Source organism: Tribolium madens, unplaced genomic scaffold (genome assembly GCF_015345945.1).
Source record: "Tribolium madens isolate multiple individuals breed KSU strain unplaced genomic scaffold, Tmad_KSU_1.1 Scaffold_2;HRSCAF=44;Tcas5.2_LGX, whole genome shotgun sequence".
NCBI lineage: Eukaryota > Metazoa > Arthropoda > Insecta > Coleoptera > Tenebrionidae > Tribolium > Tribolium madens.
Genome location: NW_025400995.1, coordinates 492,173 through 517,285, shown reverse-complemented (window position 1 = coordinate 517,285; position 25,113 = coordinate 492,173). Strand labels below are relative to the sequence as shown.

The 25,113-nt window shown below is 34.6% G+C and overlaps 3 protein-coding genes across 3 annotated transcripts; 1 reads left to right on the top strand and 2 right to left on the bottom strand.

Annotated features, from left to right (window-relative positions):
- Positions 1-395: 395 nt before the first annotated feature.
- On the bottom strand, positions 396-4,498 carry LOC123006171 (nodal modulator 3). The gene is made up of 12 exons (XM_044400446.1): positions 4,303-4,498; positions 4,153-4,252; positions 3,975-4,103; positions 3,774-3,928; positions 3,564-3,726; positions 3,283-3,516; positions 3,068-3,236; positions 2,761-3,019; positions 2,532-2,713; positions 1,589-2,484; positions 1,348-1,541; positions 396-1,301 (listed from the first exon to the last, which is right to left on the bottom strand). The coding sequence occupies exons 1-12, from the start codon at positions 4,434-4,436 to the stop codon at positions 437-439; spliced, it is 3,480 nt and encodes a 1,159-aa protein (XP_044256381.1). The 5' UTR covers positions 4,437-4,498; the 3' UTR covers positions 396-436.
- Positions 4,499-5,142: 644 nt separating this feature from the next.
- LOC123006104 (very long-chain-fatty-acid--CoA ligase bubblegum) lies at positions 5,143-11,167 on the top strand. Its single transcript, XM_044400287.1, has 9 exons — positions 5,143-5,401; positions 5,493-5,541; positions 6,519-6,726; positions 6,772-6,906; positions 6,951-7,146; positions 7,198-7,299; positions 9,723-10,120; positions 10,173-11,011; positions 11,061-11,167. Exons 2-9 carry the CDS (start codon positions 5,520-5,522, stop codon positions 11,132-11,134), a joined length of 1,974 nt encoding a protein of 657 aa, XP_044256222.1. The 5' UTR covers positions 5,143-5,401; positions 5,493-5,519; the 3' UTR covers positions 11,135-11,167.
- Positions 11,168-11,216: 49 nt separating this feature from the next.
- On the bottom strand, positions 11,217-24,855 carry LOC123006103 (protein patched). The gene is made up of 5 exons (XM_044400286.1): positions 24,450-24,855; positions 18,922-19,448; positions 16,295-16,775; positions 15,621-16,235; positions 11,217-13,182 (listed from the first exon to the last, which is right to left on the bottom strand). The coding sequence occupies exons 1-5, from the start codon at positions 24,552-24,554 to the stop codon at positions 11,383-11,385; spliced, it is 3,528 nt and encodes a 1,175-aa protein (XP_044256221.1). The 5' UTR covers positions 24,555-24,855; the 3' UTR covers positions 11,217-11,382.
- Positions 24,856-25,113: the final 258 nt, after the last annotated feature.

Sequence of the window (25,113 nt, the reverse complement as noted above, 5' to 3'; positions counted from 1 at the left end):
TAATGTGCGACAAATCGAAAATTTTTAATGCACAATGTATTATATTATAAAATGTATATATTACCTTCTTACTGTTTGGTATTAAACAAATTGTAAAAATAAATGAATAATTCATTAATATTTAAAAAATAAACAATTTACAAAAAATAAATTTTTCGATCAGAAGCACAACCGACCGCACATTTATTTAAGAGTTAGCGGCCAAACAGCAGCTTCTTCTATAAACAATTAGGTTTTCTTCTTTTTGCATCCCCTGCTGTAGTAGGAGCCTTCCTCTTTAAAAATATTTTGTTTAAATCAGTTTTTAGTTTGTGCACTTTAGCAAAAAAGGGGCTATCGCCAATAATTTACTCAATGTGTAGGTACCTTTTTTTGATGGAAATAAAACAAAAACCTTTTGTAACAAACCTTTATTAAACAAAATTCTACATAACATTTAATTTTTCTTAGGTTTGGGTTTTCTTTTCACAGCATTAATACTTTGAACAATTTGATCTATATCATCATTGTCGCCACTGTAATCACTAGTTGCGGCTTTTTTATTAGCAGAATTGAGAAAATCTGTTACGTAYCCACCTAACATTTCTTTCAAAAAAAGACTAACTTTATCGATATTATAAACAGCAAACATAATACTAAATATCAAAACAAGTGTCCAAATAGAAGTTTGCTTAATCTCTTGCTCAACCATACTACTTTTCACGACAAAATCTAACTCGACATATTTAAAAGACGAATTCGCGATGAAAATTTCAGGATCCGGTTCGAGTTTATTATTCAAGTTTGATTCTAAATGTACTGAATAAGTTTTCCCGTCTAGTGGTAACGGTGGGATTTGGACTAAGACTCCTTGGTTGTAATCAGCAGTGATAGTGATCGACGATGTATCCACACGCCCGGTATAAACAATGCCCGACGATGCCGTCTCACATACAACTTTCAACCTCAAGCTCTTGTAATGCTCAGGATTCTTAGCATAAACCTTCACAAGTAAGTCCATATGAGTCGCAGGACGGAAAATCACCAATTGCAAGCCGTGGATATCCTGGAAAACCCTCTCCACATGGATGACTTTAGGAGCACTCCTTTCAATGGTGTTGGGACTACTCTTGACTGTAATATCGTAAGAGCAGAAGGGCTGAAGACCACGGATTCGGAATAACCCCGAACTTTCCGATGTTGACTCCTCTGAAAAGTGACTACAATTGCCTACTCCCAAAGCCACAACCACTATATTCTCCTCCGGTTCTTTATTGAGCGAAGTCACTTGACCATAAGCACTATAAGCGACGCGTTTACCACTACAAAAACAATATTATAAACAAAACAAAATAAAAGAAAATTTACGTTAATTTCACGTTGACAGTTTGGCCCTCATTGACGGTAATTATTTTCGAAGTTGGCTCAAAACTGTACTCTTTCATCATCGGTCGCAAGAAATACTCTCCTGGACTTAAAGAATGGAAAGTGATTTTCCCGTTTTCATTTGTTTGCAAATTACTTCTGTAACTATCACCTCCTGAGAGAGAAAGTAAAGTTCCCTAAAATGACATCTAGAACTGTTTTTTAAACTTTTAATTTTATTTACTTGCAAGGGGGCATTATCATTTTTATCGACAACTTCAATAACAATTTCAGCTAATTTGTGTGCGAGGAAATTCCCCTCATGGTCAGGCCCGACTAAGACGTAGGAATCTTTCTTTGCTGCGATTTTATAAGACTTGGATTTGTCTAAAGGTGGGAATTTGTAGACTCCATTTACGTCCGTTTCGGCCATTAGAGTGTCAAAGTTCTCGGTTTCGACAGTAACTAAGACTCCTGAAAGGGGCGGTTTTATTTTCCCGTGGAAAACAACCCCTAAAACCGCCTTAAATTTTGGCCCTAAATTTTCACAGTCGCTACTGCCACTAATTGAGAGAATTGGAGGACTAAAGTATAAAATGTCCGATTGAGGTACAATCACCGCTGTTTCACTCGGACTTAGCAACAATTGGATTTCGTATCCGTTTTGAACAAATGGTAAAAATGGACTTTGAGTTTTTACTCCGTCTAGACTAATAGTCGCAGTTACATCACCGTGTTTTTTTTCCGATTCGATTAGTAAAGTCACGGTGTGTTTTTGTGCATTTAAAAATATTTCGTTTGTTGCAGAATCGGTGTTATAAGTCACAGAAGGAGACTCGTAACTGTGACAACTACTTAAATGAAATGTATAAACCCCAGCTTTCTCTAAACAATAAGCGAGTTTGCCTTTGTTCACTTTAATAGTATTTTCTCTATTTTGACCGGGAATTTTATAAGTGATCTGTGTATCATGAGATGAGCTAAATACGACGGAATACCCCACTTGGACAAAAGTGGGAACTTCAACGTTGATATTATTGACATTAACAATTTGTTTACTAGACTTCCAACACAATTTATTATCGCTTAAACTAATCTCGTAAATTCCCGGATAGATATCGGAAATTTTGTAAGAGTCGTCTAAAAAAATCATTAAGTAGAATTGTTAAACAAAGTTGGGAAATTACCAGAAATATTAATTACAATTTCATTTTTTTCACCACTAGGCTTCAAAATCGCCTTCAAACCTTGACAGTCTTTCTTATTGATGCATTGAATTTCTCCAGTGAGTGTGGCCTTCAACTGCGAAAAAATAATAGAACCGACTTGTTCAGAATTGACTTCAATGTTTTGTGCTTTAGGGAAAAATCTAAAAATTGACTTAAGTTTAAATTAAAATGTTTGTAAGCTACATACTGCATCCCTTTTTGTGAATCGGCATTATCAACAACAACTTGAACTTGATATTTCCCAGGACTTAAATACTCGCAAAATTGACCCGAATTCATATCTGATAGTGTGGTAACGACTTTGGTACTTCCAATTTGTGCAAAAGTGACACTTTGTGACTTATCACTGATAACGTTGCCGCACACTTGATACGATGTTGGTACCAAATCTGGGATTTTGCTATTTGGGTTCATTTTAACTGCAACTTCCTTAAAAAGGAAATTATCTACAATTTATTAATTATTAATTGTTTTTGAGTCAATTGTGACGTTACCAGCAATCACATGTAGATTGTATGTCCCCGCTTTCAATCTTTGAAGTTTGTAAACTCCGTTAAAGTCAGTTTCGGTTATTTGTTTCCCATTTAGAAATATTTTTGCTTTGGGTAAAGGCCTCCCATTGGACGATTTCAAGACACGCCCATTGATATTAAAACCGATGATCTAAAATTATTAATCATTTCAGGAAGCCAAAACAAGAAAATTAAACCTCAAAATTCTCTTTCAGTTTCACACTCCCGTGTTCAACAGTAAACGCAATGGAATCAGGTTGGTAATAAATGTTTTGCTCAATGTAGAAAGGTGCAACGTAATATTTCCCATAAGGCAAAGTACCAAATGTAAACACCCCTTGTTCATTTGTTTTAACATGACATAATGGCTTATTTGGTTTTAAACCAGGCAAAGGTGATTTATCACAACCATCGACTTTTATATCATTCTTCTAAAAAAAAAACAATAATGACAAGTATTATTAAAAATACAACTTACAGGTATTTGAGCATAGAGAACAATAGTAGTGTCTTTAATTGGTTCCCCTTGATCTTTAACAGCCCCCGTGACATCATACCCCTGTATTATTAAACTTTTTGGGGCTAATTCAGTGTTACCTTCAGCCACAACAACATTGACGCTATCTTTGTAAATTTTCCAACTGAAAAACCCAAATTACGAATTTACATTAAATACGAAAAAACCAACCTTGAAGTGGAAATTTTTACAACATAATTGCCGGGATATACAGGAGTAAAAAAGAAGCTCCCCCCATTACTCGTCGTTGTTTTTCTAACTTCAGAATTCGATTTTAATTCAACTTCAATCCCTTCAGGGCCACTGTCGCTACCTAAACTTTCAACCTACAATCTCTCATTGTATAAAATTCAAAATCATGCTTCTGCATACCTTTCCAGTAATCCCAAACCCTTTAAAACTAAAATCAATATCTTTCCCTTGACTACAAAGATCCGAAACTCCGTCAACGACTAAATCGACTTTAGTTGGAGTAAAACTCCAACCGGGTGGGGGATCCAGCTAAAATACGACATGAGTTAAGTCTCAAGTGAAACACAAGTCACCTAACCTCCAAAATGTATTCGCCTTTGTCGTACAAAGGGACAAAATAATAGCCATTATTGGGGGCACAATTAATTTTATCTTTGAGAATCCCCTGTTTCGTAAGCCTGGAAATGATTTTATTGTCGAGGACACGTCGAAAATTTCACCTACTTACAATTTTACTTCGACTTTCGAAAAATCAATCGGGACGTGACTCTTAACAAAACCTCCGCACCCCAAAATGTTATCAGACGCCCCCCGAAGTACAACATTTAATATAACGAAGAAAACCACAAACAGTTCATTCATTTTTAAGGAATTAATTTAATTTAAATAGATGTGAGATAGATTTGACATTTCTGTGTATAGGGATTTTGCTTCTGTTTTCTGCGTCTGTGAGCACTGTATTTTATTTCACTGGAGCGAAAATTTGATTTATTTCTTGTTTATCATTAAAACAATCATATTATCTTGTTTTTATAAATAATGTATATTTTAAATTCGTTGATAAGGCTTAAATAATAAAATGAATCACTTGTTCTCACTCAAATCACGTGCACATTATTTTTAGTTTTTTGTAATTCGTGTTTTTGAATCCGGTATTGCACATTTTTCAAAATTTTGATTTGTTATCTGGATGGTATAGATGGGTTTATTAGTTTGTTYGTAGTTGGTATAGCGCTCTGTTAGGTCATGGGTGAAGTAAATTCTGATAAGAACCAAATTTAAATTAAGTTTCTCAGTAAATCTTATTCAGTCTTTAGACATTACAAGAGTGTGCTTCAATTTTTGGTAAGTGTTATTCAAAAGTCATGACCTTCATCAGTGTTAAGTACATAAGATTGTTCATTAATTAACAATAGGGTTTTTGGTCAATTTTTTGTCGAAATTCCACTAGTTCAAGGCCAAAAAAGGCATTAAATCCACTGATTTTTTAGTAGATGATACCAGATGCTTGCCGGTTTTATCGCTTAATAAAATCTTGACTTCTTCATTACGACGCGTATGTCGACCGCAGTCGTACTTCTTATTTTCAAGCCGTTTAGTTTATAAAAAATTCTACGTGCGTGAAATTTTCGTGAGCACAGGTGAAAACAGATTTAAGTCAAGGAGGGGGGCACCAGCGATTGACCAAGCACCCACTTAGTAATCACATGTTGATGCAACCAGCAATGTAGTCAAGATTTGTATTATTATTTTGTTACCTTCATAAAATCAAATGGCAGTTATTATCAGTTGGCCGAGTCATTTTTATTCGAAAATAAATAAAGTGTGTAAGTTTAATACTTAGTAGTGGTTTATCGACCGCGAGTACGCACTTTTAAACAATTTATCCGATTAAATTTTTTTTTAATTGTGTTTTAGGTACGCTAATGAGCGTTAGGTGCAATAATGGCCAGCGAATTTCAAAACGGTAAGTACAAAAGTCACTTATTGTATATTTTTGCTGTATAATACGTTATTGTTTGCTACATATTTTAAAACTGCTGATTATACAAAACATTCTTGATAAGTATTCTTTAAATAAGCATTTTGCTAAATTTGTCGAGTGTCGACATATACATAAAGCTCCGTTAGTCATTTGTGAGTACCTGAAGAATATTTTAATTTGCCACGTCCGGCTTGAACACAGTTTTTTCCAAATCATTAATAAAAAAACTGCCTCTCATTCAACAATTGTGCAAAAAATGTACATTTTTAATCATCATTTAAAATACGCATTGTTCATGTTACAGAATAATGACAATTAAAATTGATAGCAAATAGTTTTACTAACCGAGTGGCACAAATAGTGTTCGCAAATGTGTTTCTGATTCTGATTACTCTATACAAATGTATACTTATGTTAGATAAATATGCATAATATTTAAAAGTCCAATGAGGTATAGGCGATAAATTACAGTTGTAATGACATAAATTTGGATTTACTTTTTTTTTTGTAAATAAATTGCAAAGTTATCTTCTTACTTATGCAAACAAATAAAAATGTTAATTCGTTACGCACATTTTAATTAATCAGTTATTTGGTAGCTACATTAAAAAATCAGGTGTTTATTTGTTCATAAAGCGACTTTTGTGTCAAGGAACAACAAACATTTTAATTGTTAATAATTAGTGATTATTTGAAGCGATTTCCTTTCCTAGGAATAGGCTTAACTACCAGTTTCAGAAAAAAAAACAACAAAAGATAATGAAAAAGTCGTAAAAGTAGCTATTGTTCTGTTGCCATTACGGCGAAATATAACTAAAATTTTTGCTCGTTGACGTATATCTTAACCACTGCCGCGATATAATAAAATAGCGATAAGAGACGCTATATGATTAGGATTTTCCATGTCACGATAGTAGTTATTACACACCATTTCACTGTAAACAAATCGATGAATTCAGGTCCAGACCAAATTTTACCAGCGGAAGAATTTACCACAACCAATCCAGATGTCCCTGTGCGTCTTCGTATCCCTGAAAGTGGAAAAGCGATTGAAACAACTCCTCCAGTCTCAATCCCTGGACTTCTCAAACAAAGCGCCACCGATTTTCCCGACCATTCTGCGTTAGCATACAAGGCCGAGGGAAAATGGAACAAGATAACATACAAGTAAACATTTTCCCACTCAAAATCCATATTGCATATTTTTTTTAGGGAATATTACGAATTAGTTCGAACTTGTGCTAAAGCTTTCATCAAGTTGGGTTTAGAAAGACACCATGCTGTTTGTATCTTGGGTTTTAATAGCCCGGAATGGTTTATTTCAGATCTTGCTGCAATTTTTGCCGGGTATGTTTCGTCGAAATTGAATTGTGTTTACCGGAATTTTTTAGGGGAATAGCTGTGGGGATTTACACAACGAATTCAAGTGAAGCGTGTTTCCATTGCGCCAATCACAGTAGAGCGAATATTATTGTCGTACAAGATCAAAAGCAACTCGAAAAAATTCTTGCAATCAAATCTCGATTACCACATTTAAAAGCCATTATACAATATGAAGGGACCCCGTCAACTCCTGATGTTATCAGCGTAAGTCCTTTACTTGACTATTATCGAAAGTAATTAACACTACGTTTCCAGTGGGAAKATTTAATGATAATTGGAAAAGATCAAGACGATACAAATCTCGAAAAAATTCTTAGTAGTATAGGAGTTAACGAATGTTGCACTCTCGTCTATACGGTACGTAAAATCTCTAAAAAATTACTCATTTTATACAGGGTGTGTTAACTTGCGTCTTAGAGAAAAATTTTAAGGTACTAGAAACAGAAAAATGTTTAAAAAATTCTATCTGTCAATTTTTTTTTGACATTTGACATTTTTTATCTATCTACTCTCTCAACCCATGTAAAAATTAATTTAACTTACTCTCTCGCAGTAGCATTTTTGGACATGCTAAAAGTGAAAAACGGTAAAATGCGGAGACTAAGCAAAGATAGAAAACGAAAATTTAATCAAAAAACTATGGATCGCGAAACTTTCATGGCTGAAAAAGGCCTAAAAGTGACTAAATTTTATGTTTGAAAAAATCTTAACCAAGAGTGCGTTGGATTTCAATCATTCAGTTTGACACTTCTTTACATATAATGATGGCCGAACTTTTTTTTTTGAATCAATCCAAAAATCTAAAGTGATTGTTTTTTACATTAAAATGATGGCCGATCTTCAACTGCCTAATCACAATGCTTACAAATTTTACAACAATCTTTACGTTAATTTCGAGGTTAAAAAAGCTTGAAAGAAAAATTGGGGTATTTTTTTTAATAGACCTTGAAATAAAAACTTTTACCTACCCTTTTTAAAACTTCAAAAAAATCTTATGAATGAAGATCTTGAAATAAAAAAAACAAAATTACGTAAAATCTTTACTAGTTTTTCCAGATCAAGCGATATGCAAATGACAGAAATTAAAGTGAATTGAAAAAATTGCTTGAAGATTAAGGGTTTAAACTTTCTTCAGCAGTAGAGAACTTAAGAAATTATGTTCTGAGGAGCAACTTCAAATAATTCAAATACATATATTACGAGAAAAAAATCTTGAAACAATAAACAAAAATTCTAGATACGAGTCTTCTTTAAAGCATCAAGCTTTAATAGAATATTACAAAAAAATTAAAAAACAAGAATATAAAAACAGAGTTGAATTTCTAAATATTGAAAAAATGTGTGAATTTTAAACTAAAATTTGAAAGTTTTGGTAGAAATTATACTTACCAGCAATACGTGTTTTTATATATTATTTAAATTACTAAATTGTAAAAGATACATTGTTGAATAAAATATACTAATTTGTCATTAATTAATTTATTTGTTGTGTAATAGATAATACATCAGTGTGATTGAAATAGTACTTTTAGTTTAGACAACCAGTATTACAACTTTTTTTTTAATTGAAGCGTAATTCGGTAAACTGTAAAAAGTATGTTGAAACAAAACCACAATTTGTTATTTATTCATTTATTTGTTGCGTTTTATGCACTTTTTTGAGTCTTTAGCATCTCTATAATAGTAAAAAACGTTAAATGGTTCAATTTTAGAGGAAACATTTTTTTGAGTTTTTGTTGAGATTTTGGTCGATTTTTAGCACTCGGAGCGGTCTATGTGGAATAACTCCGGACTTATTCGTTTGTGTTTGATACCGTTGGAAAGAGAATTTAATTTTCTATCATATACAATAAAGATCAGTGTTCTACGATAAATAGTTATTGAGAAAATTTTTAGTAAAATTAAAAATTTTTTAAATATAAATCCGACTATAACTTCAAAACTATTAGGAATTTTGCAGTTTTCTTGACGCCAATCGATTTCCCGGAACATTTTACATAGGTTTACGACAAAATATTATATCATTGAGGCACAGTTTTGCCGCAATTTACAAAATAAATTTTATTTCTATTTAATGATACTGATGACCCTTGTGTTTTTTATAATTATTTAGTAAAGGTACAAAAATTTTGCTGATAAAAACCACAAATAACATTAAACAGAACTACAATAGAAAACAGCTTCCTTGTTTCCTCCTCTAATAGCCTGTAGCAAAAAAAACTAGGAAAATTATTTTTTAACAGAAATAGAGTCAAAATGCAAAATTTAAACTCTCATAACTTCGAAATTTTTATAGATAGGATTTTTTTATGTTTCTGCTATCTTACCTTACATTTTTTTGTGGGGCGCGAGTTATGGCACACTTGTATGTATATTTTTTTATTCACAATCACTAGTGTAATATGCCGATTACTAACCTTTTAAAGGTTGGGAAACACATAATTAAATCTCATAATATTACATCTCTTGGGCGGTAATATGCAGGATAGCCAATCTTAAAATTACAAAAATACCAGGATTTTTTTCTTTCAAATTGTCAAGTTACGCATAATATTTTGCTAATTTAGTATTCAATTGCTTTTGTACTTATGGGGGAGCACATTTCCATTTCAACGATTTGGACCTTAACTTTGTTAGAATTTTATTTTACTCAAATTTTTGACTGAAAATAATGTGATTGTGAATAAAATAGCATACAGAGCTCTTGTGCTTTATCCATACATAAACACTCGGGGTAATGCCATATTTCCCACCTCGCTTGTAATGTACTATTTCAACAGTCTGGTACTGTCGGTAAGCCCAAAGCTGTGATGTTAAGTCACGATAACTTAACTTGGGATGCGTTGTCGATCTGTGAGCGTTTAGACGTAAAAAAGGGCGAAGAAGTTATTGTTAGTTACTTACCTTTGAGTCATGTGGCGGCCCAAGTGACCGATATTTACATAGCAATGATGTACGCAGTTTGTATTTATTTCGCCGATGCAAACGCTCTTAAAGGTTCCCTAATAAACACTTTACAAGAAGCACAACCGACGAAATTCTTGGGTGTTCCACGAGTTTGGGAAAAAATGCATGAAAAAATGATGCAAGTGGCCGCTCAAAATGGCCGAGTTAAGAAGGCTTTRGCTTCATGGGCCAAAAGCCAAGCTTTACACTATCATCTTAACCGAATTAAAGGGTACGTCGAGGATTAATTAACTGAAGTATTTGTTAAAAAATGTGGATTTTAGGGTTAATGGAAGCAGTTGGGGGTATTGTCTCGCAAGCTCTGTCATTTTTAAGAAAATCAAACAAGCATTAGGTTTGAGTCGTTGCACATTGTTTGTATCAGCGGCGGCACCTCTTGCTGCTGATATCAAGCGTTATTTCTTGAGTATCGATATGCCCATAATGGAAGCTTTTGGTATGTCTGAGGCAAGTGGGGCACATACCATGTGCAATATGGGGTCGTTTGGTTTGGAAACGATAGGAATGGCACTCCCGGGGATGAAAACCAAAATACTTAACCCCGAAGATGGGCAAGGGGAGATCTGTATGAACGGACGTCATATTTTCATGGGGTATTTGGGCGACAGGGAAAAAACAGATGAGGCTATTGACTCTGACGGATGGTTGCATTCGGGAGATTTAGGACGAATTGACGAAAATAATTTCATTTATATTACGGGACGTTTGAAGGAACTTATCATTACAGCAGGAGGTGAAAATATACCACCGGTACCAATCGAGCAGCTTGTCAAATCGGAATTGCCCCACATCAGTAATGTGTTTCTTGTTGGAGATAAGAAAAAATTCTTGTCGGTCTTATTGAGTTTCAAAACCGATGTTGATTCTGAGACTGGTAGACCATTGGATACCTTAATACCCAGTGTTCAAGATTGGTTAAAAAGTTTAGGATGTCCGGCGAAAACCGTCACTGAGATTCTAGAAGCAGGACCACATCCCAATCTTTTAGAAGCACTCAAAGAAACGATCGATCGAGTTAACCAACAAGCTGTTTCCAACGCCCAAAGAATACAAAAATTGTCAATACTTCCAGTTGATTTTTCGGTAGCTACAGGGGAATTAGGTATTTGATGGTTTTTCTTGTTAATTTGCAAACTAATTTGCATTTTTAGGACCAACAATGAAAGTCAAACGAAACGTAGTGGCTGCCAAATATGCAGATATAATAGAAAAAATGTATGTATAAAAAAATCGTTCAATAAAGTGTTTTGGAATAGTATTTTGTGTAGTACGGGGAAGGGGGATAAGTAAAAAGACTTGAGTTTATTGTCAAAATATTCTTTACTTAAAAATAATATAAATAATACCTTGAGTATAATTTAAAGTTAGAAGTCATCTTACATCATCTTTTTAAATAAATAAGTGAATATGGTAAGTATACATATATGCAATATAGACATATTTTACATAATTTTCTTAAATGGTAACAAAATGCTAGCTACTGGGGCACGGTTCTGCCTCGGCACTACTATCGCTACTATCTGAATCCTTACAACAGCGACACTGTTGTCGCCTTTTACATTTCGATCTGTGACACTTACTACATTTAGGTCTATATACAGGGGCAACTAACTCTACCTTAATATTAGCAGTGGCGGTTACTTTGGTTGTGTAAGGGCCACTAGAACTGGATTCTGGACTACTGTATTCTACAGTGACTTGTGGCTCGACTATAATACTCTGATTGCAACTTTCCTCTGTAATAGTGGTGAGACTTGGCTCGCGAGTGGCTTTGACGGAAGTGTTTCGGCGGGAGGGTTTCGAATAGGTTGGGGTTCTGATAGGAGGAGGAGGAGGAGGAGGTGGGGTTGGTGTAGCAATTCGATCAGTGTGTTCTAAATGGTAGAGCTCAGCTCGAGGACCGGCAAGGAGTAACAAAATGGGGAAGAAAACCAGAGAATTGATAGTTGAACTGCACAGGGATACCAACAATGCAGTGAAAAAATGACACTGTATGAATTCGAACTGGGATGTTACTAATACTGAGACACATACAAATAGTCCAAAATCGCCTTTGAGTATAGGTTCGGAGTATAATTCTAACGACATTTTAAGTCTTCGTTCACAATTTCCTAAAGCACTTAAGAAACCTGTTAGAATTAGGAAGATGTTGCGACTCACTATTATAAAATGTAATGCACCTATTGTTCCACTTAAAGCATTTACGTTCACCAAACACATCAACAACATACAGATTATTATGCTGAATATAGAACACCAAAGTTTCGTCCACTGTACAAGAACACATGCTACTAGAACAGCTGCGAGTAACGTGAGTACGAATTGGGCAGCCAACAAGCGGTCTAGTAGTAGGAACTGATTAAAATAAGCAAATATAAGTCCAATGGGATAATTCTTTAATCCCCTTTGATTGTACTCCTCGGAAATTTCTTTAATTTGTTTAAGAGTTTCTATGATTTTTCCAGTACTTTTCAAATTCTTGAGGTAGAATGGCATTTGAGTATAAACAAGAGGTCTTGACTTTGGAATTTTTAAATCGAACTCGGCCTTAGAACTATAATGTTGACAAGGTTTCGGTGTTAGATTCGCCTGAGAGCTTGAATATGACATTTGATCGTTACTATTCCAAACTGATAAATAATTATAAAAAGCTTTGGGATCTATAATACCTTTATCAACAAGTTGTTTCTTAAAAATCTGACTCTTATCGACTGGAAACTCAACAATACCAGTTTGTGCTAACAATTTGAACGCTAATACTGCCTTTTCGGTAGCATTCGGAAACCATTTCTCGCTATTAAGAAAATTATTTTTCCGATTGTAGTCAAACTCTTGTTGCAAATCTAATAAAAAATCCCGGAAATTTGCCAACCAAAAATCATTCATATTCAAGCCCCCATTCGAATCTTTCAAAACATGAGGTACATTTGTTAAAGAAGAGTGGTATTCATACAGAAGCGGTTGGTTTAAAGGATATTCCAACTCGGTCGTTACTAAATAAAAATTATAAAAACCAAAGAATTTATTTTGAGCTTCTAAATATTTGTACTCCTGCGTATTCTTTGGTAAAAATGTCGATAATCTCACGTCAAACTCCAACTTTAAACCATTAAAAACGCAAAATATTATCAACACAGCGTACGTCAAACACAAAACCACCTTCACAAATGGTTTAACAAGCACTGATGTGAAGTAACGATTCACTAACCACGTCAAAAGACTTTTCTTTTGCTGACAGATCACCTCCGCAGTCAACAAGTTTTCACCATGTTCCTGAAACAAAAACACCAAATTACCATACGAGAAAAAACGCTATGCGCCGCCACTGCTTTCACTCAAGTTACAAGGCGAGGCGTCAGCTGGCCGGCGTTCTAATAAAGAACGTCTTATTTTCTCCCATCTTTAWTTTTTTTTTGTCACTTGAAGCTAATTGCAAAACTCGTATTATCTCATTCACCAAAACGAAATTATTTCACTTTTCGTGTTCCTAATTAAAATAACGGAAGTACAACTTGATTTAAATTTTTTCGTACTTATATATGGTAAGTCTCGAAACCCAGACTGTTTAATTTTCTATAAAAATTGAGACAGGAAGTTTTTATGGGAAACAATAAATCACCAACGTCATCACAGTGATTCAAATTAATTGGCTTTGGAAATATTTAATTATTTATACGATTATCAGTGTCATTTTTAATTAAAGACATATGGCTATTGTGAGTTGTTTTTACGATTACACAGGGCGACAAAAAAGAGTCATGTCGTGACAACTTGACAAATTTTATATCATTTTGTTCGTCTCTAAGACAAATCAAATGCACTAAAAAAATTTCAAAAAGTCCACACACTTAGAACAAAATATTTTCTTCTAATTTAAATGAATTTAAAATACTTTCAACTTTAAAAAATCATTACTCAATAACTGTTAGGCCGATTTCCTTCAAATAAAGACCATTCTAAAGGCATGGACTTGCCCTTTAGAATGATATGMAATTTGAAATTGAATATTGGCAAACTTTTCTTCGTACACTGTTCGAAGTAAATCGAAGTAATCTAAGAAAAACCCTAAGAGTATTTTTTTTCTCCGTCAGCATCGTGTAGAGCATCTTTTTATTAGTAAGAATCCAAATTTTTAAAATAACATACCGAGTAGTTTTTAAGATATGATTTTTTGAAGTTAAGGTATTGCGCCATATAGGAGAAAAGCATGTTAATCTTACTTAAAATTGAATTTTTATAAAAGTATTTGTTTTAAGACTCTTCTTTTGCTTAAAAATGGTCAATTGCACCATCTTTGTTCTAATTAGAATAAACAAAAACTGTTTCTTTACTTAAAACAAACAAAGAGTACCTGCGTACTAATTAAAGCAAATAAAGAGTTTTTTTGTTCTAAAAATGATCACTGATCATTGAGCAAAAAGGATCTAGAAGTTTAARGCASKAGYYTTAAATATAAGAACAAATCTTTTTCAAATTAAATTACTTTCCATTCAGATTCCAACTTGTTCGCTTTGTTCTAGCTTTCTGAACTTTTTTTTTGAAAATGTTCTCAGCAAATGCTTTCTCATCACTTTCTACTGATGTTGAATGGTTCGTGTGCAACTGTTATCACAACTACTACCTACAAGTTAACTGAAAATGATCGTAGAATGTATCAACAAAATAAATCAGGTGACTTATTGCATTTAACATCACTCGAAAGTGATGAGAACGCATTTGCTCAGAACATTTTCAAAGAAAGTTCAGAAAGCTAGAACAAAGTGAACAAGTCGTAAACTAAATGGAAAGTGATTTGATTTGAAAAAGATTTGCCCTTATATTTAAGACTCGTGCCTTAAACTTCTAGATCCTCTTTGCACAATGATCAGTTATTTTTACAACAAAAAAAACTCTTTATTTGTTTTAAGTAAACAAACAGTTTTTGTTTATTGTAATTAGAACAAAGAAGGTGCAATTGACCATTTTTAAGCAAAACAAATACTTTTATAAAAATGCAATTTTAAGTAAGATTAACATGCTTGATTAGCAAACCATAACTTCAAAAAATCATATCTTGAAAACTACTCGGTATATTTTTTTGAAAATTTGAATTACAACTAATAAAGAGATGCTCTACACGATGGTAATGATGAAAAAAAAAATACTCGTAGGGTTTTCTTAGATTATTTCGATTTACTTCGAACTTTTTCGAACACTGTTCGAAGAAAAGTTTGCCAATATTCAATTTCAAATTTTATATCATTCTAAAGGGCAGGGCCATCCCTTTAGAATGGTCTTTATTTGAAGGAAATCGGCATAATAGTTATTGAGTAATGATTTTTTAATGTTAAAGTATTTTAAATTCATTTAAATTAGAAAAAAAATATTTTATTCAAAGTGTGTGGACTTTTTAATTTTTTTTTTAGTGCATTTGATTTGTCTCACTGAGACTGAAGTTGTCACGACATGACTTTTTTATGTGGAATGAGAGGTATGTGTGGTAATGGTTACGAATAAAAAAATGCGTATTATTTGACCGTAACGAAAATAAACAAACTCGAATGTAAAAAGTAAATAACGGTACGGTAGTAGAGASAAACATCTGCATTTTTCTTGAGTAGATGAAGAGTTGAAGAAGTTAATAGACACATACCGGTGTTGGCGAATTGCCGTATAAAGTTGGTGTTTTTTGTGTAAATTCCGACATGCTCGACTAAAGAGGAAAAACTTACCGGGTCATTGTTGTTGTTTGTGGGAGGCTTGGACTTGGTCTCGTTCCGGAAGCACGGCACGTCAGTCTTTCGACAGCGTTGCTCGAGGGCCAAGAGCGAAGGGAACACAATAAGCAATGCAGCGCCGTGGAATATAACAAGTACCGCACATTGTAAACAGAAAACACGTAACGCCGGCACTGGCAGTACAGCAGCCGCTAAGAACGCGCCGGAATTCACTAACGCCGCCGAGATAATGCTAGGCCCCGTCCTTTGTAGCACTTCCGGTGGCGACAAATTCCTCATATGTGTTGACAAAATAAGGAACATTTCTCTCATTGCGAGTCCAACAGTAATAAAAGGTAACACATGTGTGCTTAGTAGGTTTATCGGTAGTCCGATTAAACTGCAAACGCCTAATGCGGCAGCGGCTGAACTCGCTAAAACTAGCACTCCCAATGCGGCCAAACCCGATTGGGCCACCCACCCGTACACCGCCGCCACTCCCAACACCACCCCCAGCTTCACCACGTCAGTCTTCGAAGCCTCCTTCAACATCTTGTTCAAATTGGCAGTGGAGAACGTTACGAAGATGTAATTCGAAGACTTCTTGCTTTTTGTCAAACGATCCACCTCCTGGAACAACCAAAATTACTACTACCAATCACATTCCACTGGTTTTAACCATCACCAACCTGGGCAAACTTCTTCTGCCAGGCATTAAGTACGGTTGTGGCCTTTTCTTGGTTCCATCCAATATGGTGCACTTTGTAATGTCCAGACCAGAATTCGAACAATTCATGTTCGCCCATTAATTGTACAACAGTTTGTAAAGCTTTGGCTTGTTTTATATGACCAGATTTATTCTTATTGGCACCACCAACGATCAAGTCTTCAGGCCAGTGCATGTATTTAGCGGCGAAACCGTAACAACCACTGGTTAGTTCAGCACCAATGTCTAAATTTTGACTCGAATTGTAATTTGGGGCGGTCACTGGACATTCCGGGTCGCGGGGGTTCAAACACGGCTTTTCCTGATATCCAGAGGTTATTCCAGCACGCTTGAAATAATCCTCTAAAGAATGATAATCAAACTGGGATTCTTTTTGCTTCAACTCGGATACCAACAGACTGGGGTTGAGGTTCGTCCATTTTATCTGCTTCCCTATTCCATATCTACAAATAAATTAAACATCAAAAATATTAGCACGGAATCATTTCTATTTTGGTGTAAAGACAAATATCACAATTCGCGCCCCAGAATTTTTTTTAAGTAAGATAAGTTACCAGGAACATAAAAAAATGTTTAAAAAATTCTATCTGTCAAAAATTTTTGACATTTGACATTTTTTATGTGTGTTTAATGACTGATGATCATGGGCGTCGTTTGAAGAGGGCAATGTGGGGCATTTTCCAATTTTGTTGTGAAAAGCAACCAGTGTGATATGTCATTTTAATTGTCAAATGTGTTTAATTTTATCACTAGTTATAAAATATGACATTATTAAGTGTGACATAAAGAAAACAAATAACACTATTTTCATAGCAACGCCACGACCTAGTATGATTTTGGAAAATTATTGAAATCACAGGTTTTAAATTCGAATTTGATGCCTATGCTTTTCATAACCAAATTGGAAAAAATCTTGTATGAAACACGATTCAAAATGGATGTTTTTTGCACACGTCTATTAAAAAACCCGCTCATTTTGAAACTTGTTTTTTTTAGTAACATTTTTTAACTTTTTTATCATAGACGATTTTGGTTGAGAAAAACGAAATTTAAAACTTTTGTTTCTTTAATTTTTTATTTCTATTGATTATTGTTTTTTGAATGTATTTTGAAAGAGTATTTATTTTATGTTTTGATTTCCAAGTGTTACATTTTTCTTAGTATTTATTAGTTCATGTTATTTACTGATTTGTGTTACTTTATGCTTAACTATTATAATTTTTATATTTTTTTACTTTTACACTTTTATACTCCAATTTATGGTTCTTATGGTTTCATTTATAATTTCCGTTAGAAAAAATATGGTTTCATGTTCCTATTTTGTATAACATGTTTTTGTGTTTGTAATAAAATATGTATTTTTAAACTGCGATGAGGTTGCCCCTTTCTAAAAAAAAATTGTAACGACGCCCATGCTGATGATCTTTTATTATTTTTCCAACAGAAATAAATAGAGTCAAAGTTTTCTCTGAGGCACGAGTTCTGGCGTGAATTTTGTCTCTTTTATTCATCCAATTAATTACTTATACAGGGTGAATATAAAGTATGGAACCAAGCGGTTTTTTTTAATCATTTGGCCCCAGAAATAATAATTTATATAAATTAAAGCAACATAAAAAATGTGATAGTATTTTGAGTACGAAATTTTATTTTATTTTTGAATTATGTCAAAATTGCAATTTACGTAAAAAAAAATTGAAAATATTAACTATAAAGTAGATAGTTGTAATCCTTAGACCATAACTTTCATGAGAAAAATGGTTTTATAGTGGGTTGCCATTTGAAAATTTTTTTTTTGTAGAACTCAAAAACAAAAGAAAATTTCGAAAAATTTTATTCTTGATAAAACATCACATTTTTATAGCACTTTATCATTCATCAATTAGTTTTTCCAAAAAATAAATAGTTTAAGCGAAAAACGTTTGGTTCCATACTTTTAATTCACCTGGTATAATCTTTTCTCTAGAATAAGTTTTAAATAGTAGATAAGTTAAAATCAAGTAGCCAAACATGCTTGGTTGTTTCTCTTAAAGAAATATAATAAATTACTCAAAATAATAAAATATTCGACAAATCGGATGCTTTTTTTGTAATTACTATACTCTTCTTTCATTTTTATGTCTAAATGCATCTTTAATTTAAATGCTGATTCACACAAAAAGTATCATTTAATTCAGTCATTCAGAACAAATTTAATCACGAAAAATCTTTAAGTTTGCAACCCAATATTAATTACGTTGTTAATTTTAATTATTTTTTGCTATCTGGAGTACACATTTATTTGACAAATCGCATGGTTGCCACCTTAAAATGATCCCTTTCAAAGACTACTTCGATGCACGAGTACACTTGATTTTAAGTAAAGATGTCGTTAACCTTTGAAAAAGTTTTTCAATTAAGAAATGAAAAAAAAGTAAGAGTTTGCCCAAAATCGATGAAACCAAATGAAAGTTAATCGACAATTAGCGTGTTTTAGCGAGTATTTTCGTTCCGGGAACGATCGCGGTAGGTAAGACATTTGGAGTTGTTATAAAAGGGCAGCTGTTGGCCTGTGACCACCCTCCAAGTCGGTCCGTTTTCCAAACTTACGGTATATGAACAGGATAATCTGGTCCGAGCAATTTGGAGCCTTCCCAGAAGCAGTCGAGCGCCGTAATAATGGAGCAAGGCATCATATTTTCGAAAATTTGTTCGATGAAATGCGCATCAAAATTGGGAATGCTGGGCGCTTGGCAGAAGTCCTTGAGTCGCCAGGTGATGTCGAACATTGTGATAGTAACTTGCGTGGCCTTTTGGACGAGTGCGAGATGCTCGAGGAGTCCGTGGGGATGCAGGAGGTCGATATCGGGCTCGACGGCCGTCTGTACGATCATCTGGTGCGTGGAGAGCATCTCCTGGGGCGTCGCTTCGGCGCCGTTTGAAGGCTCTGCCCACAGCAGCTCGATGTCCGAGTGGAAGGCCATGCTCTTCAGGCCCACGGAGAAGGTGGCGATGGCCAGCATGCTTACGAAGAGGAACTTCCCGGCGTGCGTATCGAGGATGCGGCCCAGGGAGCGCAGCTGGCGCTGAATTCGGCCACGAACCCACAGAATGCCGCGGTCTCCGCTCGCTTTGCCCTGCAACAGAGTATGCCATGCAATGGACCACCCAAGAAGCGGCCTGACGTCACACGGACCACCCAAGTTGCATACATATGGATACGGCAATCTCCGCCGCACTTCACCGCCTAGACTATCCTTCTAGGAAGGATCGTCCAACGTTACGGGACAAGGGGGCCGCGGCCATCACAACTTCGATTCAACAATATTGCCAATCACTACTCATACTCGACAGATACACACCGCCATACCATATTTCACAGCTGTCACACACGACATGCCCCTCGCACCGCCGGACGACCACGCAACCCCGAAAAGGAACCACCATGCATTCCTCTTCTTCTTATTCCTCGTTTTCTTCCATTATTATACAAACGACGACATTTTTATCGATATGCCATTATTTTTAGGACACCCTATACACACCCAACGCCCACCAATCCTACCCAATCCCAAATTCCAACACTTCCTCACTTAACAAGACTCAAATGTTATGTATTCAATTCGCAAAAAAGTAGATATTATTTTTTGATGTATAACATTCCTGTTGGCCATTAAACCGCTGTCTCATATGAAAGGAATGTTCACTAAATTGAGAGACATTCATCAAAATTTCAGTGGCTCATCAATAAAACCGTTTCCGTCCGCAATGGCAAAGCCTTTACCGTTCAAATATTACAATTACCTGACATAAAAAAGCCATAAAACCGCATTTACATATAAAATAAATAAAATAAGTTCGATTATTTTCATTTAAACTCGAGTCATGTGCATAATCTTTATTTGTTGCCATTCTGAATTTAAATTTAACGGTTGGCGGTGCATTTTTAAAAAGAGAGAAAAGTAGGTGATCCAGCTTAATTATTGAAAATAAACTTCCGGTGGCTAAAAAAACGGTACCACTTGAAAGTGACAGAAAGGGGCTGTTATCAACGTAATAAAATTAAGTGTTGATTTGCAAGAGAAATTGATTTTGATTGATTTTAACGTTTTTTTTATTTGTTTGTTTGTTATTATCGTTCTTCAAAAATTTTCATATGCGAGGCTTTAGCTTCACTGACCTCGTCCTTTTACTTTTTTACAGAGGAATAATGTTTAAATCCTATTCCTTCTGTATACCAGGTGAATAAAAAGTATGGAACCAAACGTTTTTTGCTTAAACTATTTATTTTTTGAAAAAACTAATTAATGATTGATAAGGTACTATAAAAATGTGATGATTTAACAAGAATAAAATTTTTCGAAATTTCCTTTTGTTTTTGAGTTCTACAAAAAAATATTTTTTTTTAAATGGCAACCCACTATAAAATCATTTTTCTCATAAAAGCTATACTCTAAGGATTACAACTATCTGCTTTATATTTAATTTTTTCAAAAAAATTGCAATTTTCCCAAAAAAAATCGCGTAACTCAAAAACAAAACAAAATTTCGTTTTGAAAATACGATCATATTTTTTTCTTTATATTATATCATATTTATTTATATCATATTATTTATATTAATTATTATTTTCTGGAGGCAAATGATCAAAAATAAAACTGCTTGGTTCCATACTTTATATTCACCCTGTATGTTTCCATTTGTTATAATCAGGAAAAAAATTTAACAGTGAACATTTAAATTTTGTAATCTTGTAAATTTTTTATTTTTTATTTTAAAGTGTAACAATTTTCAATGGCTGATGATGGCGCAAGGGTGCCGATACATGTCCCAACTTGACTAAATAAAATTTATCGATTTATGGAGTTGACTTTAATATTACTTACTGTTTAAAACTATAAAACATCCACTTTGGGAAGAAAATGGATCGAGTTCTACAATTAATGTAATTTTTGTTTTGTTTTTGAAGTAGGTATTCTAGATGAGATTTGTTAGACTCTCATAAAATAAAATAAAAACGAGAGGACTAGCGATTTATATTACAGTTATTAGTCTAGGCACCGCAAATATGCCGGCTTTAACAATATACAATTATCTTACCGGTTTTATAGTGGTAATTTTCAATGAAAATCTCTTATTGATAGACATTTCTTGTTGCTTAAGCCGATAAAGAAAATAAATTAATGAGAAAACGCCACCCATTACAGGGGTCACAACGTTACATTTTCCTACATTTTAGTAACATCAATGATAAAAGATTTAAAGTTTATCAGTCATAATAAATCTCCCATGTCATTTGTGTAATTACTATTTTAACTTTTTCAAATTAAAATTCATGTTCATGAGCAATAAATGACAGAGCAACAATTATTTCTCGTCGTTTTGTAAATAAACAACCTTCGAGGTGATGAGAGCAAACTTCTTTAGTATATCGTATCTCCCTTGTACAACGCGTTCGGCTTCTTTTGCATAATCTTATTTACATAAATAATTTCGAGCAGATCTTTGCTGAATAACATTAATGACATAGAGAACGGCCGAGATTATTCGGAATTTTTAAACACATAATTGTAGGAAGTCGAAAGTTTTACGTTAAACAATGAATGGTTGTAACGATCGTTAATCGGGTAACGACCACGGACACTTAGTAATACAGTCGGCTCTTTTAAAGTGCTCCACATAGGCGTGCTAGACGACTCTAATAGGGGGTCCAACTATTCACATTTTTCGAGAATTTTGACTTTCATTTACCGCACTCGTATATTAGCTTTCTAAAGCACAAAATAGGCTTTGTGTTGAGGAATTTTCAAACTGGGGTTAAGTTTATTTCTGAGAAGATACGATCCCTTCAGGTAGCCACCACCTGATGACTGTTTTTCTTGCACACAATGTATAATCAAGATCAATCACATCTCAAAACGCCACATTTACTAAAATATTAATCGCACAAAGCACAATTTGATTGAGAAATAAAAAAAACATCACCCTACGTCGGTTTATGACTACACAATAAACATAAATATTAATGCCCCAATTAAATTTAACCTACAATGGAAATGCTCGAGTAATGTTCTCAGGTCAAACCGGTTATAGAAATTTGATTGGATCAAATAGAGTTTATAAAGTATGTGTTAAAGCAATAAATTTTTGCAAGGTACGTTTCAAATGAGAATCACCGTTTCCTTTTAAATGGTGTATGATGAATCAAGACCGTTCCAATTCCATAAAGACTAGAGAGTAGTCGGAATATAAATGTCATCTGTTATGCGCTACTAACGTCGAGATTTTTTCATCTCTCGACTATAATTAATAGACCAGGTCCTAGGATTCGTAAGAAGATTTGGATGAGTGACCTGTCGGTACATCAAATGTGATTCGTTGTGTATTATTAGTTTGAGTGAAACTGCGCCAGTGGCGTAGTCAGGAATTTTTACAGACGTTATATTAATTCAATTAACGTTATTTTTTGTGTTGTTAAACCCAACTTGGCACTCGTGACTATTCTAAAATAAAAATACAAATTTTTTGGCATTGGAAATACACCGGCGTTTCGTTCACTTTTTGGCCAATTTTTACTACTTTTCATAAGGTTAAAAAACTTCGGTTATTTTTTTAGTTTTTTATAAGCTCACCGTTATATACAGGGTTATTCACAAATATGAAGCAATGTTTGAACCCCAAAAATGAGCTATAAAATGATGTATGTTAATTTTAATTTTACAGTCCTCGGAATGTGGGTATGAAAATTTGTTTTTTTTGTAATAACTTCAGAGCCATTTGACCAAATATTATAAAATTTGGAATGGCTACTTGCGAGAACATACCTTTTAAACTAGTAATTACCAAAACCGGATACATCTACTCAATCTACAATATTTTCAGTGTTTTAACATAATTTTTTTTTTGTCAAAACAATAGAATAAAAAACGCATAACCTTTAATACCTCTAAAATGGACCGTTTTAAAGATATTTTAATTAAAGTGAGAACTACACAACACTGAAAGCAAAAAGTATGAATTTTGAATGAGTGATATAACAAATGACCAAGGTCACATATTTTGCTGTCAAGCATCTGTCAACTTGAATTGGATGATTATTAGACGATTAATCGAAAATATTTAATAAAAGAGTTTACCAAGCATAACTTAGAATAAATCCAAATGTATCTCGTAGCATTTACTTCACAAAAATTTATCGTCAAAGTATCAGGGATTTATGTGACCATGGTCATTGGTTGCCGTGGATACCACTTATTCAAAATTCATATTTTCATTTTCAGCGTGTAGTCCTCACTTTAAATTAAAATATCTTTAAAACGGTCCATTTTAGTGGTATAATATGTTATGCGTTTATTAATCAAAATTGATTACTCTTTGGATTTAAGCAATAATAACTTTAAAAAAAACGTAAAAACACAGAAAATGTGACCTGCAACTGCTGAAACCGGAAATTGAGTAGATGTATCCTGTTTTCGTAATTACTAGCCCAAAAAGGTATGTTTTATAATAACAAATGGTTCCAAAGTTATTACAAAAAAAATAATTTTCCATACCCACATTACGAGGACTTATCAATTTTGAGGTTCAAATATTGCCTCATATTTATGTTATATGTGCCAGAAGTACATTTACACACAACAAATCTTTTTTTTATGGAAAGTTTTATTCTAATCACCGGTTCTTTACTACTTCCCACAAGTTTAAAAAACTTATCAATTTAGTCAAAGTTTTATTATGAAACAGAAAGTTAAAATCCAAGAGGAGCATTAAAAACAAAATGTTGATATTTCCACCCCGACGAGTTTAACGGTTCTAAAAATGCTTAGAAGTGAGTTGCGTGATCGTTGAAAGAGGGAAGTTTGCGGTGAATAGGGTGTCTGTGGCTAGTTGCTAGTTCCGGAAACGGATAAGCTGAGAGCGGTCCTGATCCAGGGAGGGGGCGGCTGCGGGGGCTGCGGGGTGCGGGCAGGTAAGCTAAGCAGCTAAGCTAGCTGGGGACCACACACGCGGCCAACCCGGTGGTCCCACCAAGGCTAGCGTAACACGGCACATCGCCCACCAGACCGCAATCAGGTCTGGCCCAAATCATCTGTCACACCTGACGCGGCGCCCGGCGCCGGGACGCCGTCATCTCTTACCTGATCGAGTTGGTCCAGCGCGACGGCGGCGTCGACCCATCCCGGCCGCGTGTACAAGTCCGACTCGTGGCGCCCCGGCGACTCCGACGTCGCCGTGGAGGCCATCCTCTTCAGCGGGCGCAACCGCGCATTTCACAGACCACGGCACTGGACGACCATGGCACCATGGGCCCTATAGTCCTAGCGCGTACGTCGAGCATCTTCAAACTCGACGATTTTCAACACCACCACTCGACACCACCGATGATGACCCAATACCAAAAGACATTTAACGGGGAGAAACAACAACAAAGTGACACGCAGTGCAACAGCAACACACGACTCACGAGTTACTACAACAACTAACTCAACTGCGAGCTGGACTGACGAGCCGACTGTTAAGCTGTTGCCCGTTCATTGTAATCGCAATGCCTTGGGTCGCTCTCTACAGGCGACCGGCGTCGAGTTTCTCCGAACGAAGACCACCCACAGTATATGTTTAGAATGTAAATTCTCCAAATTACATTACTTATGTTTTTTTTTCTCACCATCATACGATATACAGACACTCTAATAGACTCCATACATCTAACCCCACTGATAATCCTACATACAACCCTCCTCGCACAAATACGCAACCTACGATCATAATTAATCTCTTAATATATTCTACTGTTTTATTTCA

Coding starts and splice junctions, on each gene's coding strand:
- LOC123006103 (XM_044400286.1), bottom strand. CDS start 24,554: ATGGCCTCCACGGCGACGTCGGAGTCGCCGGGGCGCCACGAGTCGGAC. Junction 16,776..18,921: donor GATTATCCTGTTCATATACC/GTAAGTTTGGAA, acceptor ATTTATTTGTAG/ATATGGAATAGGGAAGCAGA. Junction 13,183..15,620: donor CAAACAACAACAATGACCCG/GTAAGTTTTTCC, acceptor TTTTTGTTTCAG/GAACATGGTGAAAACTTGTT.